This window comes from Plutella xylostella, chromosome 21 (genome assembly GCF_932276165.1).
Source record: "Plutella xylostella chromosome 21, ilPluXylo3.1, whole genome shotgun sequence".
Lineage (NCBI taxonomy): Eukaryota > Metazoa > Arthropoda > Insecta > Lepidoptera > Plutellidae > Plutella > Plutella xylostella.
In genome coordinates, this window is record NC_064001.1 from 2904249 (window position 1) to 2918667 (window position 14419).

The window sequence follows — 14419 nt, forward strand, 5'->3', positions numbered from 1 at the left end:
TTTTGATGGTTGTACAACACTAAATTTGAAAAAAAAACAATGCCAAAATCGAAATTATTATTTTAGGTTATGTTTGTCCGATAATTTTATAAATAATGTCTTTAAATAGATTATTCGCTAATTTCTCTATCACGCCGACATTAATTAGTAGGCGTGCCATTCATGCAACGTCAGTCAGCTATGCGGGCAAACCTAACATTGTGAAACCCAAACCAGGGTTCGGAAAAGCTTATAGAAGAATAGTCCACTTTCCTGAATCATATACAGTTAAACCCCTGGATGTGACCAATCTTGCGGGGCGGGACCCCGAAACAGGTTAATTATGTTGCATTTAAGTTGTGATTGATACAGTCAATATGTTATAATTTTATATAACCTTAATGTTGAATTTTCAGGTAGAATGATAGCAAAGGGAATAGGAGGAGGGATCAAACACAAATACCATTGGATAGATTGGTTAAGAGATGGGCCTACTGAAGGCCCACCACAGGATGAGAAAGTTATACAGGTAACATTTAAATGTAAACAATGTCCTAAAAAAATCTGAATACCACTGCTAATCTTATTGTATCAGCCATAGCGGTAGATTTACCGTAAGAACCGTTAGGACCGGGCCTAGAGCGGCAAATCACAAGTAAATAATGTTAACAATCCTGAGATCCAGTTCCACCAAGGAATCAATCCTGAGACAAGACTAGAACTCAGAAGCATCTATTTGTTAAATTATAACACTCATTTATATTTTAATGTTATTCAGATCATAGAAGATGGTTGCAGAACATCCCACATAGCCCTGGTGGCAGTAGGCGACAAGCTAAAATATATTCTAGCCACAGAGAACATGAAGCCGGGTGATATACTGAAAACATCAAGAAATCTCCCTAGAATACCTGGTAAAAATCTTTGATATTTTTAATCCATTTAAGTATAGTTACACAACTTACTCTAAAACAATTTTTTTGTCTTTTGTGGTATAGACTAACCTTCCGGCTCATTCTGTTATTATATTTTGTTTAGTTTTGTATTTTATTTAGAACTAGTCAGAAGTAAATGAAACACTATGGGGAAACTGTAATAAACCTAATTAAATGAACATTATTTTTCATTTATTGTCTTTCAGTGAGAGCTAACGAGGGTGATGCCTACGTGCTGGGAGCGCTGCCCACCGGCACACAGGTTCACTGCATTGAAAAAGACCCAGGTAAGTCAATGCTGAATAATAGTATACATAAGCATATAAGCTTTTTGGAATATTGGAATTGGACTACAGTCTATGTTACTATTATACTATCTCATTCCAATCTATTATAACATTTGCTAGTTAGTCAAATCTAAATAGCCATCTTGTGAGTGTATAAGTAAAATGTATGAAGCTTCTTGCAATCCACGGTTTATGCATAGTTCTTATAACATATTAAAATACGCCCTACATTACTATGGTGTCGCAGGTAAAGGCGGCCTGTACGTGCACGCGGCGGGCACGTTCGGCACGATCCTGCGGCGGCAGGACGACCGCGTCGTCGTGCAGATGCCGTCCAAGCGCCAGTTCAGCTTCAGCCAGCACTGCATGGCTGTTGTTGGTGAGTACCTACATAAAGTAGTTATAATTCATGAAGTTGGAGTTCATGAACATTTAGAATATGTAGGGTGTCCTGTAAATCGTGGCTCAATGGAAAGGGTGGGAATTTTAGAAATTCGCGTACCCACGGCACACTTACATTGTTATAGTTTGTGATCTAGCGAGGCAATCACGAATAGGTACTTTAGGGACAGGTATGTTTTGTACTATTTGCCGTGCGTGCCCATAAAGATTCTATGACATGAAAATTTTATCAATAAAAGTAAGCTCACGAAATTTTAAACTTGCACCAGGAGCAACTACGTAATACCTAGATCTAGATAGAGCTTTATTACAACTAAAACGTGTCTCTCTCTCCAGGGCGACTATCAAACGTGGACCACGGGTCTACCCCCATAGGCTCAGCCCAGCGGAACAGGTGGCTCGGCAACCGACCCCGCTCTGGTCTCTGGAAGCGCAAGGACGGCAGACACGGACGCAAGATCCATCCACCAAAGCCAGTGAAGGAAATCGCCTCGCCAACTAAATTCCCTCTCCCAACTGTTAGCATGACTATGCATCCGTAGGTTTAAGTCTGTTTGAATAGTAAATAAAAGTATTGTAGTTGATTTTAACGGTGGTTTTTTTTATTGTGTGTACAGTGGTTATTCAGTAAAATTCGGTTTAATAATATGAATAGTATTAAAAGCACTTTTTCTAGAAGGAATGCATATTGGTATTAGCTTTTATGTACAAAAATAAGAACATATAAAAAAGAGAAACTAACTCATACAAGATATACTTAATAATTTAATTAGAAACTATGACATGATATCCTGGCCTTTACTTAAAATTTCATTACATAACAAGTCCATAATCTTAGAATAAAATGTGAAATACATTGACATTATTATACAGTCACGACGTTACTAATATCACAACTTACATAAGCTTTGCCTACAATACATATAGATTATTAGAGATTTGATTCAATATAAACAGGTACAATACAATATATTATAGGATGATAAAATTCACTAGTCTTCATCTTCATCCTCCTCATCGGAGAACATTAAAACCTGAAACAAAATATTCATTATAAGGTATCATAGTTATAGTTGATGTTAACACGACAAAAATCTGCATCCTACGGTACTACGGTAGGTATAGACCTGAGGTATAGACAATGATCATAAAGGCAATCGTTTAGACAGGTAGCCGGTTGAGGCTAGATGTGGAAGGTCGAGGACAGTGTTGTGCTAGACGAACACGGTACGATGATGAAATACTACATAGTAGTGATGTAACGAATGTGTGTTTTTGAACATTCGCGAATGCGAATGCGAATGCGAATATCTGATATCGATATTCGCGAATGCGAATGCGAATGCGAATATTCAGTTGGTGTTCAAATTTAAAACCATTTGTATGGTTTTTTGTTGTCCAAATCAGACTAGCCAATATTTTACGCAGTTTTATTTTAGTAGTTACACTTTTTGAAGCGTCCGTAGTCGAGCTAGCTCCAGATCCAGTGATCGTAACCAATTACTGAGGTTAAGCAACACCTGGCACGGTTAGTAATTGGATGGGTGACCGAATTCACACCTCCGCTTCGCGGACGACATCGTTATTATGGCAGAATCTCTGCAGGAACTCAGCTGGATGCTAAGTGGCCTAAATGCTGCTTCCCGACGTGTAGGGTATGAACTTGGACAAGACGAAAGTCATGTACAATGCTCACATCAAACCGGAGCCGGTCGCCGTTGGTGAGGCAACAATCGAAGTTGTGCAAGAATATGTCTACCTCGGGCAGACTATTCGGCTAGGCAGAAGCAACTTCGACAAGGAGGCTGCAAGGCGCATCCAACTGGGTTGGGCTGCATTCGGGAAACTTCGTCACATATTCTCCTCGGCCATTCCTCAGAGCCTGAAGACAAAAGTCTTCAACCAGTGCGTCCTGCCAGTGATGACGTATGGTGCAGAGACGTGGACACTGACGGTAGGACTGGTCCACCGATTTAAAGTCGCTCAGCGTGCTATGGAGAGCGCTATGCTTGGGGTTTCTCTGATGGATCGTATCAGAAATGAGGTTATCCGTCAGAGGACTAAGGTTACCGACATAGCTGTCAAAATATGCAAGCTGAAGTGGCAGTGGGCTGGTCATATCTGCCGAAGAACCGATAACCGTTGGGGTAGACGAGTTCTTGAGTGGAGACCACGAACAGGCAAACGCAGCGTGGGACGCCCTCCTGCCCGCTGAACTGACGACCTTAGGCGGGTGGCGGGTAGTGGTTGGATGAGGAAGGCCGTGGACCGAGTGTTGTGGTGCTCCTTGGGAGAGGCCTATGTCCAGCAGTGGATGATTATTGGCTGATGATGATTATGATGATGATGATGACCGAATTACCCAATTTACCAAGCTGCCCGAAGTATTTTTTTTCTGGACGCTGCCTCTGCTTCGGACGGCACGTCAAGTCCCGGTTGCTGCTTCAGCAGCAGTCATTAAGCCTTGTCAGAGGCCTTCGGGCAGCTTGAAAACATCTGACAGTCGGGTTGCCCACTTACCCGACAACTCTCTCAGCACAAGCTTGCTTGTGTTGGGATCCACCAACCCGCACTAGGACAGCGTGGGGGACTAGGCCTAAACCCCAATTGCAATGAGACCCGTGCCCCAGCAGTGGGGACGTGATGGGTCGTGATGATGATGATGATGACACTTTATTTAGGCCCGTAACTGTTACGACACATTTTACGGTACGGTTTCTGAGTGTGTAATGGTTCTCACACAATATAATAAGGCTGACAGTGACACTGAACACAATTTCAGTGCGTATCGGAAATCAGTCTCAATTTTTTTCCGAGATTTGCCGAGCGGATTCAAACTGATCCGACAGATTTATCATTATAAATATATAATACCAAATGATAAAGTAAAGACTGAAAATGTGATTAAGGTTATAAACGAATGGATTTTGATTTTGTTAACGTACCATTATTTTCAAATAGTTTATTTCTAATTAATACTAGTAAATAGTTTATTTCTAATCAATACTGACATTCGCAAAACATTCGCACAAATTTTTGCGAATGCGAATGCGAATGCGAATATCCAAAAATATGCGAATATTCGCGAATGCGAATGCGAATGCGAATATTCGTTACATCACTACTACATAGATACATGCATAATTTTATTATCTAACCAATGTATCAAAATTATCATACAAAAAACTCACATCTTGCATCTCCGCCGCCAAATGCAGTTCAGACAGTCCGGTCACCTCCTCCAAATACTTCCCGCTATCACACACCTTCAGCACAAACTCTGTGCCCTCCGCTCTATACTTGTCTATGACGGCGTCGCTACACGCGATGCATTGCTTGAACTTCGTGCATGTTGGTAGTACGTTCTGATACGTGTGAAGGAAGCCGCGTATTGAGTGAGGTATCGGGCCGAGCACGCCTTGCATGGATGCCGGGATTTCGTCGTCTGGTTGTAGGTTGCATATGGCTGGCGCTTCTACCCTGGAATGATGCATTTGTGAGGTTAATATTTTCGGTTGGAGTTGAGAAAAACGATGAAAAGGATGCTTTCACATTAATGCTCGTAGATAAAGAATCAATCAAAAACGACGGCATAATTTGCAGTAGGAAGAAGATTTGAAAGGGATAGTTTAAGGTAGCATGAAATCTGTCCGCCATTTTCATATTGGTTCATTACCTACGTGCGTTAAATGTGTTATAAACTCGTAAAACTTCGCTTTTTTGCAGTTGGTGATTAAAATTCTACTTTGCTCCTATATAATAATGAAACCCTTAAATTCTTGATGTTTAGTTCATTACCTAAGTGTGTGTTGCAAAAGCCCTAAAAAATCTACGACGAGGCCGAGGGAAGCGCGAAGACGTTATTACTGAGTTCTATAGTTGCACTGTTCTCTATGTCACATAGAGATAGAGTACATAGACTATGTGTTACCTGAGCGGATGCTGCAGCAGCCCCACCAGTACTTCCACTGCCAGCGCGCCGGCGACGGCCGCCACGCCGGGCCGCGTCACCGTGCACTGCTGGTCCAGGGTGCGGTCTTTCAGCGACTGGAACCATAATTACGTATTCATTTATTTTAATACCTTTATGGTATACTTGAGCCATTAGAAACGTGTGAACTCATATATATACTCACACATAAATCATGTAACAATCTGATAATTAGCGCTGCAACGTTTGCCACAACTTACAGCAAATGCTGAGATTGTTCAATTTTTACAATGAATTTCATTTTATTGCATGTTTTTAATAAATAAATTATTTTGTTTTTTTCTAACAAAGCAAGCGTAGAGTGTGTCGCCCCTTGGCCTGCTGGACCGACAACCTAAGACAGATGGTCGGTGGCAGCTTGATGAGGAAGGCCAAGGATAGACTACTTTGCCGCTCCTTAAATCATATCTATGTTTAGAAGTGAATGACTACGGGCTGATGACAAAGCTACTCACATTCCCCGGCGCAGTGACGTCATTACAGAAGTAGCACCCCAGCTGCCCCCCCGGCACCGCCCCGCTCGCCCCCTCCCCCGACCCCGCCCCCGCCCCTCGCTCGCCCGGCGCGGGGTGCACGCCGTGCCGCATCACCAGGTAGGAGTCGAAGCCGAGCGCCGCGTTTATCGCTATCTGTGGAAGGAATTTGATATAATGCAGTCAGGTTCATAAGTAACCTGTAAATTTTTGGAGGAATAAAAGGCGGTTTCTGAGATTGATAAGGTAAAAACGGTGTATAGCTACTTTGTTTATGGGTATAAGGGGACCTAAAAGAGTCTTAGAATATGCATGCGCATTGGTCAACATACGTGAATTCTAGTATAACGTACTATTCACGAGTTAAAAAATGGCGTCCGTCTTGAAAGAGCGCCATGTTGCAAAATTAAAGCAACACATTTATTCAAGTGAAATACTATGTTAAACAAGCGTAGGGTCGGTAATGGATGAGCTGACCTACGGAATTAGTCTAGCAGACGTTTATTAACTGATATTAATGGTAAAATCATGTAATACGTTAATAAACTGTGTTATTACATTAGCATACCTTTCCAAAATGCGCCGCAATCAGTGTAGGCAGCCACCTAGCTTCCCTCGTATCCAGTAGGAGAAATATGACGTCATGGCTCTCTATAGCTTGTGTTAGTTTCTCTATGTTGGCAACAGTCTCTTCTCTCATAGAGGCGCCGACCGGGTGACCCGGCATCGGGATGTGCAGGCGAATACCCTCGCTATGCTGAAAGCAGAAAGGTTAAGTTTAGAAAAAAACATTTGTGATAGGTTACATAATAATGCTTTTATATTGCCGTTTATCATAAAAACTTCAAGCATCAAACCATATTTGGGCCATTATTTTATTTTGGGTACAATTCGGCATACTTTTACAGATATTTTTTTCAAAAATAAACTTCTTATTAATTAACCTTTCAATATTTATTTATGTTAATTAACATTTATATTATTCATTAAATACATTTGCAGCGATGTTTTCTTGCTATTTCTTAAAGTTATTGACGTTTAATCGAGGAACGATGAGAAAAAAATACTACTGCGTTACTTTCATACAAAATTATGTTTTATTGTTAGGAACATATATTTTGGTTCGTAAACATATACCAGATAAAAAGTAAGAAAAAAAACATTAATCTAACAGTTTAAATTACAAAATATTCTCAGTTTTGTTATTCATTCTATAATAAAGTTTCCCACTGCGTTACCAATCAATAAGTTTTAATGCAATACTTTTGGAAAAAAGAACAAAATAATCATAATTTTTTGCTCAAAGTTTTAAATACACGCGCTTCTCTCCAGGACTCTCATCCGAAAGACTTGGTCATTTTATCCGTCCCGCTCTCCTTCCTGCACTCCGATACAAATACACATCCATTCAAATGATCTTAGGTGTAAGAAAGTGAAAAAAAGTTTATTTATCATTGAATTTCCTAGGGTAACCTAGTGTAGGTGTATTTTTGCTTAGGCTTGGGGACTCGGCCAGGAATATTAATTGTGCCATAATATGTTCATATAAAATCATGCTTATTACCGTGAAGTAAAGTTTAAATAATGACATATTCGTTATAATATTCAAAAAAATTGTTTCCATTATAATTTTTTACACACGTTGTGCTTGTTTCATATGACTCGCTCCGAGGGACAGACAATTTTTGTATGAAAAACAATTGCGTTACCAAAAACAACAACAGAGTTACCGTAATTTGTAAATAAATAAAGTATTCTACATAAATTCATTATATTTTCTGTGACCGGTGTCTTATGTAATTGCTACAGACGGTAGCTATATTCCTGAATTTCATTATTTAATTTTTAAAAAATGTTTCTTTGTAGGGGACCGATAATGGTCCTTAAAATAAAATAATGGCCCATTTACTGAAATTTTGAGTTGTGCCACTTTATGGCTAAGTAAACCACATCTCTGCTATGAGCCAACATCTCTGCTATGAGCGAAATATTCAATGAAGTTACCCCACGCTACCTAACTATTATGTACATTTACAGTCGGTACTTACAACAGTCCCCTTACGGAAAAGTTACATACTTCATATATTTATAGTGACCTGAAGATACCTCGCCTTTAAGGCCATTACTCGACAGGCACTATACCTTCAGTCAGAAAACAGTCTCACATCAGGGATCCATGGAGCAGTGGATCTAGCTGCTGCAGCGTATAGCCACAGTACTCACAAGAAGAGTCGCCTCAGGGTGGTGAGACCCCTCCCTGATGTCCTGACAGGTGCCGGAGCTGTTGATGGCACGCTCACTTCCCGTACTCCATCCGGAGAACTCGTGTTTGGATCCACACTAGGGACAATGGAACTTACAACAGTAGTAGCAGTATCTCCTTGAGGCTGGCGGCGGCGGCGGCGGCCCTTCCCTGATGCGGCGTCGCGGAATGTGAATAACACTTGGCGGGTCGGGTTGGAGTGCGACACCGCGCCCGAGTCCACGAGGGGTGTCCCACGCTACATAGTCTATGCGAAGCACATAAGAAAGAGGGTGTCCCACGATACCTACATACCTACTCTATGCGAAGCATATTAGAAAAACCGGCCAAGTGCGAGTCGGGCTCGCGCACAAAGGGTTCCGTAGCAGCAAAATTACAGTTAAATCAACCTATCTCAAAAACTATAAGAGATACTTTGATCAAACCAAAAATCGTTGAAAGAGTTAATTAGCATGCATCACCTCTATTTTTTTTAGAATTTTATACCCCGTAGTTATAAAAATAGAGGGGGGGGGACATACTTTTTACGACTTTGAGAGCTGATATCTCAAAAACCGTTCACTTTAAGAAAAATGTTTTTTAGAAAACTTTATATCATTTTAAAAGACCTTTCCATTGATACCCCACACGGGTATGTACATCGAAAAAAAAAATTTCATCCCTCAGTTACATGTATGGGGGGCCCCACCCCCAATTCTTTTTTTTACTATTTAGTGTCATATTTTTGTAGCGGTTCATACAACACATATTCCCATCAAATTTCATCACTGTAGTACTTATAGTTTCCGAGTAAATCGGCTGTGACAGACGGACAGACGGACAGACGGACATGACGAAACTATAAGGGTTCCGTTTTTGCCATTTTGGCTACGGAACCCTAAAAAGGGTGTCCCGCGCCCTATATTCTAGTTTGCCCTGCTCAGATCGCACCCGTAATATAAGGGCGTAACTCAAAAATCACACTTTTGGAGTTTTGGATCAATTTTTTTTGAGTTAGTGCATGAATGTTTGCGGTTTGTACTTACTACAGTAGGCAGTATCTCCTTGAGGCTGGCGGCGGCGGCGAAGGCCTTGCCCTTCCCTAATGCGGCGTCGCGGAATGTGAATAACACTTGGCGGGTCGGGTTGGAGTGCGACACCGCGCCCGAGTCCACGAACGTTATGTGACGGAAACCCCATGCCTGAGGGGGAAATTGGGGTAAGTATAAGTATTACTCGCAGTAGTAAGCGACTGGCGAATGTTTTCAACACAGTAACAAATCCTATACGAGCTTTAGTGATTGTCACCGACATGATAAGAGGAATACCCCCGCGGATAAAGAAATGGAGTAATGTAATCTCATTCTACTTTTTGAAATGCTATATTCATAAGGGTACTACATACATACCTTCTTATACATATAATGTGTGCAGTATCTGTGCTGAATAGACACATTTTTCTTAACAATACCGAAGGAAAGAATAAATTATATCCACCAGCTGTTCATACGGATATTGAAACAGATGGATAGACAATCAGTAGTTTAGGAGCCTATTTAATACAACAATTACAGTCAAATCTTTTCGCCTTCATTATTATTATTAAATTCTTTATTGCACAAAGTAAAATGGTACAAAGGCGAACTTAATGATACATTCTCTACCAGTTAACCTTTGGTGATGTTCATAAAATTAATATAGGCAAAGTATCTCACCAACAGGTCCCTAGCGACATGGCACCCCAACGTGCCGGCTCCCAGCAGCAGACACTTGGTCTCCTTCATCACATTCACATTCAGATCCGGCACGAGCCGCCACTTCATCAGCTTGATGTTGAGGTCCGATGACGTGTCGGCTAGTCTGCAAAGAGGATGCGTGAAATTGCTGACTAAAAAAAATATATGATATAATGATATTGAAAGAAATATCTATTTTTGAGTAAGGCCTCTTCTTCACTCAATCTTTGGTTAATATTTAAAAATATGCATGTTGGTCAGTGTTGTATGGATCATTACGAGAGCATTGCTGATATAAACAGGCGGCAAAACTACCTACCCGTGGTGAGGACAAGAAGCCTTGTGGTTCTTTAAAATGCTGATAAGGTGTAAATTTTTATAGCAGGAAACATAAACTGCGTTGTTTTAAGAGTATAGTGGTTCAATTCAGTGGACATTCCGCATAAGTAATTAATTGACTTTATTATAAATCTTACTTTATAGGATCCATAGATGCAGACATGTTGGCTAGTTTAGGTCCAAAGTTTCCTCTGTCATTCCTTTCCCACCCCACCCAGCCGGCACTCTCTGTGCTTTTGACATCCTGTAAACCACCATAAATATAATTAATTAGACAAATAGTTTGTAGATTTCTAGCTAAGTTTAAAATACCAAATCAAATAGTGAATAAAGTTACAAATTATTTCGTTAAAGATAATGAATGGAATAATTTCCTTGCCCTTTTATGAAGGGATTTGGATTTGATTATGGCATATAAATATATTTATAAATTATTAAAGACTCATCTTACCTCTGGAACTCTCAAAGTGAACACATAACTATTCTCCACTCCTCCAATATTGAACCTTAAGCCTAGCATGTTAAGAGCAGTATTCCTTGAGCTAGGACAGTGTTCTAACAAAGCTGCAATATATAACCGCAAGGTCCATCCTGGATTTTCCCCATTACTTGGATCAAGGAAGCCAAAGTACATTTCAGACAAATTTTCTTTGATTTCACTTTGAACTATTTCATTCTTGTCAAGTACTTCCCCTATCGTTTTGATAATTAAACCTTCTTGACTACATACAACAATGAAAAATGATTTTTGTGCAAGCTCCAGGCTTTTGTGTTGCTGTATGAGTTGTTCAACTTGCTTCTTATCAAAGTGGGCATCAATTTTGGATCTTTCCTTTAGGTAGACGGTGGGTTGACTCGGGGCTGGGAATGCAAACCAATAGTAATAGTGGAATTTCTTCAAGTCCTGAAAACATATACTATGTGAATTTATTATTATCATTACTACGCCGATAAAGTGAAGAATCTGGGTATTCTCATCGACACCAACCTAACCTGGGTGCCACAGATTAGTGAAGTCAGTCGAAAGATTTTTGCATCCTCTGCCAGTCTGAGAAGACTGCGTAACTTTCTACCTACCGCTACTAAAATCTCGCTTGCACAAACTCTTCTACTTCCCATTCTCGACTATGCTGACGCCTGCTATTCAGATATCACCGAGGAGCAACTGAATAAACTTGAGCGCCTTCAAAATTTCTGCATATGGTTCATATTTGGTCTACGCAAATATGACCACATATCCGAATATCGCAATAAACTCAAGTGGCTCCCAATTCGCCTTCGCCGGAATGCTCATATTCTCTCCTTACTCTACTCTGTGCTGTTCAATCCCTCAACTCCTGCGTACCTCAAAGAGCGTTTTATTTTTAAAAACCATCCAGACGACAGACCAATGAGATCCTCACAAATGCGTCTATTGAATTTCCCATCGCATACTACTGAGTTTTACAGCAACTCATTTACTGTTACTGCTATAAGACTGTGGAATGCATTACCACTAAATATCCGTTTTGCCAAGACAATTATAGCATTCAAAAATCAGGTAAAAGAACATTATCTTTCCTCAATCTTGCAATAGTACCTAAGTATATATAATATTAATGTAGATAACTATTTCCTCTGCCTTTTTGTATATGTTGTATGTATGTATTTAAGTATTTATTATAAAAATTGTGAATGTTTACTACTATATTTGTACACCTTCCCACCTTATTCTTTAAGTCATTCCTCCACCCAAAGGTTGCCTGGAAGAGATCGCTTTTAGCGATAAGGCCGCCTATTGCTTTAACTCCACTGTATAAATTGTTATTTGTGTTATTTTTAGTCAATAAAGTAGTATTCTATTCTATTCTATTCTCTCTCTCTCAGCCTTCCGTAGTCCACTGTTGGACATAGGCCTCTCCTAACGATCGCCACCCCAAACGGTCACCCGCCATCTGCATCCAGCGGCTTCCCGCTACCTTCCGCAGATCATCAGACCAACGGGTTGGGGGGCGACCGACACGCCGTTTGCCGACACGGGGTCTCCACTCCAGAACCTTTCTACTCCAGCGGTCGTCGGCTCTGCGGGCTACGTGGCCAGCCCATTGCCACTTCAGCGTGCTAATCCTTTTGGCTATGTCGGTAACTTTAGTTCTCCTGCGGATTTCTTCATTACGAATCCTATCTCGCAGGGACACGCCTAACATAGCCCTTTCCATAGCACGCTGAGCAACTCTGAGCTTGTGGATAAGCCCTTTGGTGAAGCACCACGTCTCGGCTCCGTAAGTCATCACTGGCAACACGCACTGATTGAAAACTTTTGTTTTCAGACACTGAGGTATGTTTTCAGTGAAGATGTGTCGTAATTTCCCGAACGCTGCCCATCCGAGTTGGATTCTACGAGCTACTTCTTTATCCAAGTTGGATTTACCTAATCGGATCACTTGTCCTAGGTAGGGATACTGATCAACAACTTCGATGGTGACACCTCCTACAGTTACGGGCGATGATGAAACATGTTCTATCTATTCTATTACTATATTGCATATTATTGCAGGAAATTAGTGTTTCAAAATTAAAATATTAAATTAGGTAATAAGAAAATGTTACATGTTACTTTATACCATTTTTCAGAGCCTATTATATGTGGGACGTTTTGAGTTTGACAGTTCTAGAGATGTCCGAGAGTGAAATCCTATCGATTTGTATATACTCCATAGATTAATATAAATATGAATTTATTCGTATTTTCGGAAAACACATTATAATTGCCGCTTTCAGTATATGCTACTACTGCTATTGCTCTCAGAATCTGATGTATCAGAGTCAACACCGACAATGATGATCAGTTCATCTTGCAAACAATCTATCCGCGCGAAACGATCACAGTCCTGAAGTATCATTCTTTTTGTTCTATCGGCCACCTTCGCCCAGTGTTCGCCACTCGCCAGTGACTTTTCAGACAACCTGTATAATACAATGTTGTAAAAATTCTAATATTGTATAAATTTTAATCGTTTTCAGAATGTCGACTTTGGTGTGTCGCATCTCTAGTACGTTCCATTTTACCAAAGTGTGTACTCTAGAAATATATATTATCTGTGGTCATTGTCAATAAAATGACAGATTTTGCAATAGTATTCATGCGTTAAATGGAAAATTTTAAAGTGTCACTCATGTCTTTGCCCCTGGAAAATGGTGTAATTACCATGTAAAACTCCAAACATTCCTGTGAAACATGTGAAGATAAGAATGTTAAATAAATACCTAAGTCCCAAACTTAGTCATCAAACTTACAGCAAAAGACAGGATGAAGAAGTTGAGCAGTATATTTGGTTTGTCGATCCAGGTTTTGTTCTTGACATTGGCCCAGATCATCTCTCCCACGGAGTTGAGCAGTGAAGCCTTGTCTATGCTCTTAAACTCTTCCACTGTGTTTTTGTTCACTATTGTTCCGGTAACATTCTCATACAGTTGTTCTATCTCCGGAGAACTGAAAAAGTAAAAATAGGAAGGATATTGTAGTAAAATTGGGAGCAATCATGAGGCAAACACAGTTTTACAAAAATGTATAGATTAAGAATCTATACATTTTTGACTCAAAAAGTACTCTCTTTACCTTCTAAGTTCTAGAGCAAAGAGAAAATGGGAATTTCTTTACACTGAAAAATGACTACAGTTCAAGTTGTAGGGCATATATGGACAGTGGGAATTACTCAGAGAAATTTACCTGTTAAATGACGTCCCATCCACTTCAAAGACAGCATTAATATCATCACGGTAGCTGAATCTTCCGAAGATTTGTTTAGTGCTCTCATTGAGTTTATCAACATCCAACTTCATTTCAGTGAGAGTGTGCCAAAAGGAGGGGTGCACGAACGACATGAATGGCACATATTGTATAATTTCTTCTTTGCCTGTGTTCGTCATATTTTACCGTATGATACTACCTTTATAACAAGAAACCGAAACAATCAAATAAACAGTGCAGTGGACATCGAATGGAAATTCACCATTTCACATTCACAAATGAAAACATAATCACAATATGACATT

At 40.1% G+C, this 14419-nt stretch overlaps 2 protein-coding genes across 2 annotated transcripts; one reads left to right on the forward strand and one right to left on the reverse strand.

Moving 5' to 3' along the window:
* The first annotated feature begins 20 nt into the window (after positions 1 to 20).
* LOC119693233 (39S ribosomal protein L2, mitochondrial) lies at positions 21 to 2193 on the forward strand. The gene is made up of 6 exons (XM_038116085.2): positions 21 to 315; positions 396 to 508; positions 758 to 893; positions 1121 to 1201; positions 1449 to 1580; positions 1940 to 2193. Exons 1-6 carry the CDS (start codon positions 96 to 98, stop codon positions 2143 to 2145), a joined length of 888 nt encoding a protein of 295 aa, XP_037972013.2. The 5' UTR covers positions 21 to 95; the 3' UTR covers positions 2146 to 2193.
* Positions 2184 to 14370, reverse strand: LOC105387083 (ubiquitin-like modifier-activating enzyme ATG7). The gene is made up of 11 exons (XM_038116081.2): positions 14094 to 14370; positions 13661 to 13856; positions 10836 to 11288; positions 10522 to 10628; positions 10025 to 10169; positions 9356 to 9511; positions 6636 to 6824; positions 6050 to 6223; positions 5535 to 5650; positions 4795 to 5083; positions 2184 to 2637 (listed from the first exon to the last, which is right to left on the reverse strand). Exons 1-11 carry the CDS (start codon positions 14291 to 14293, stop codon positions 2596 to 2598), a joined length of 2067 nt encoding a protein of 688 aa, XP_037972009.2. The 5' UTR covers positions 14294 to 14370; the 3' UTR covers positions 2184 to 2595.
* Between the last annotated feature and the right edge of the window lie 49 nt (positions 14371 to 14419).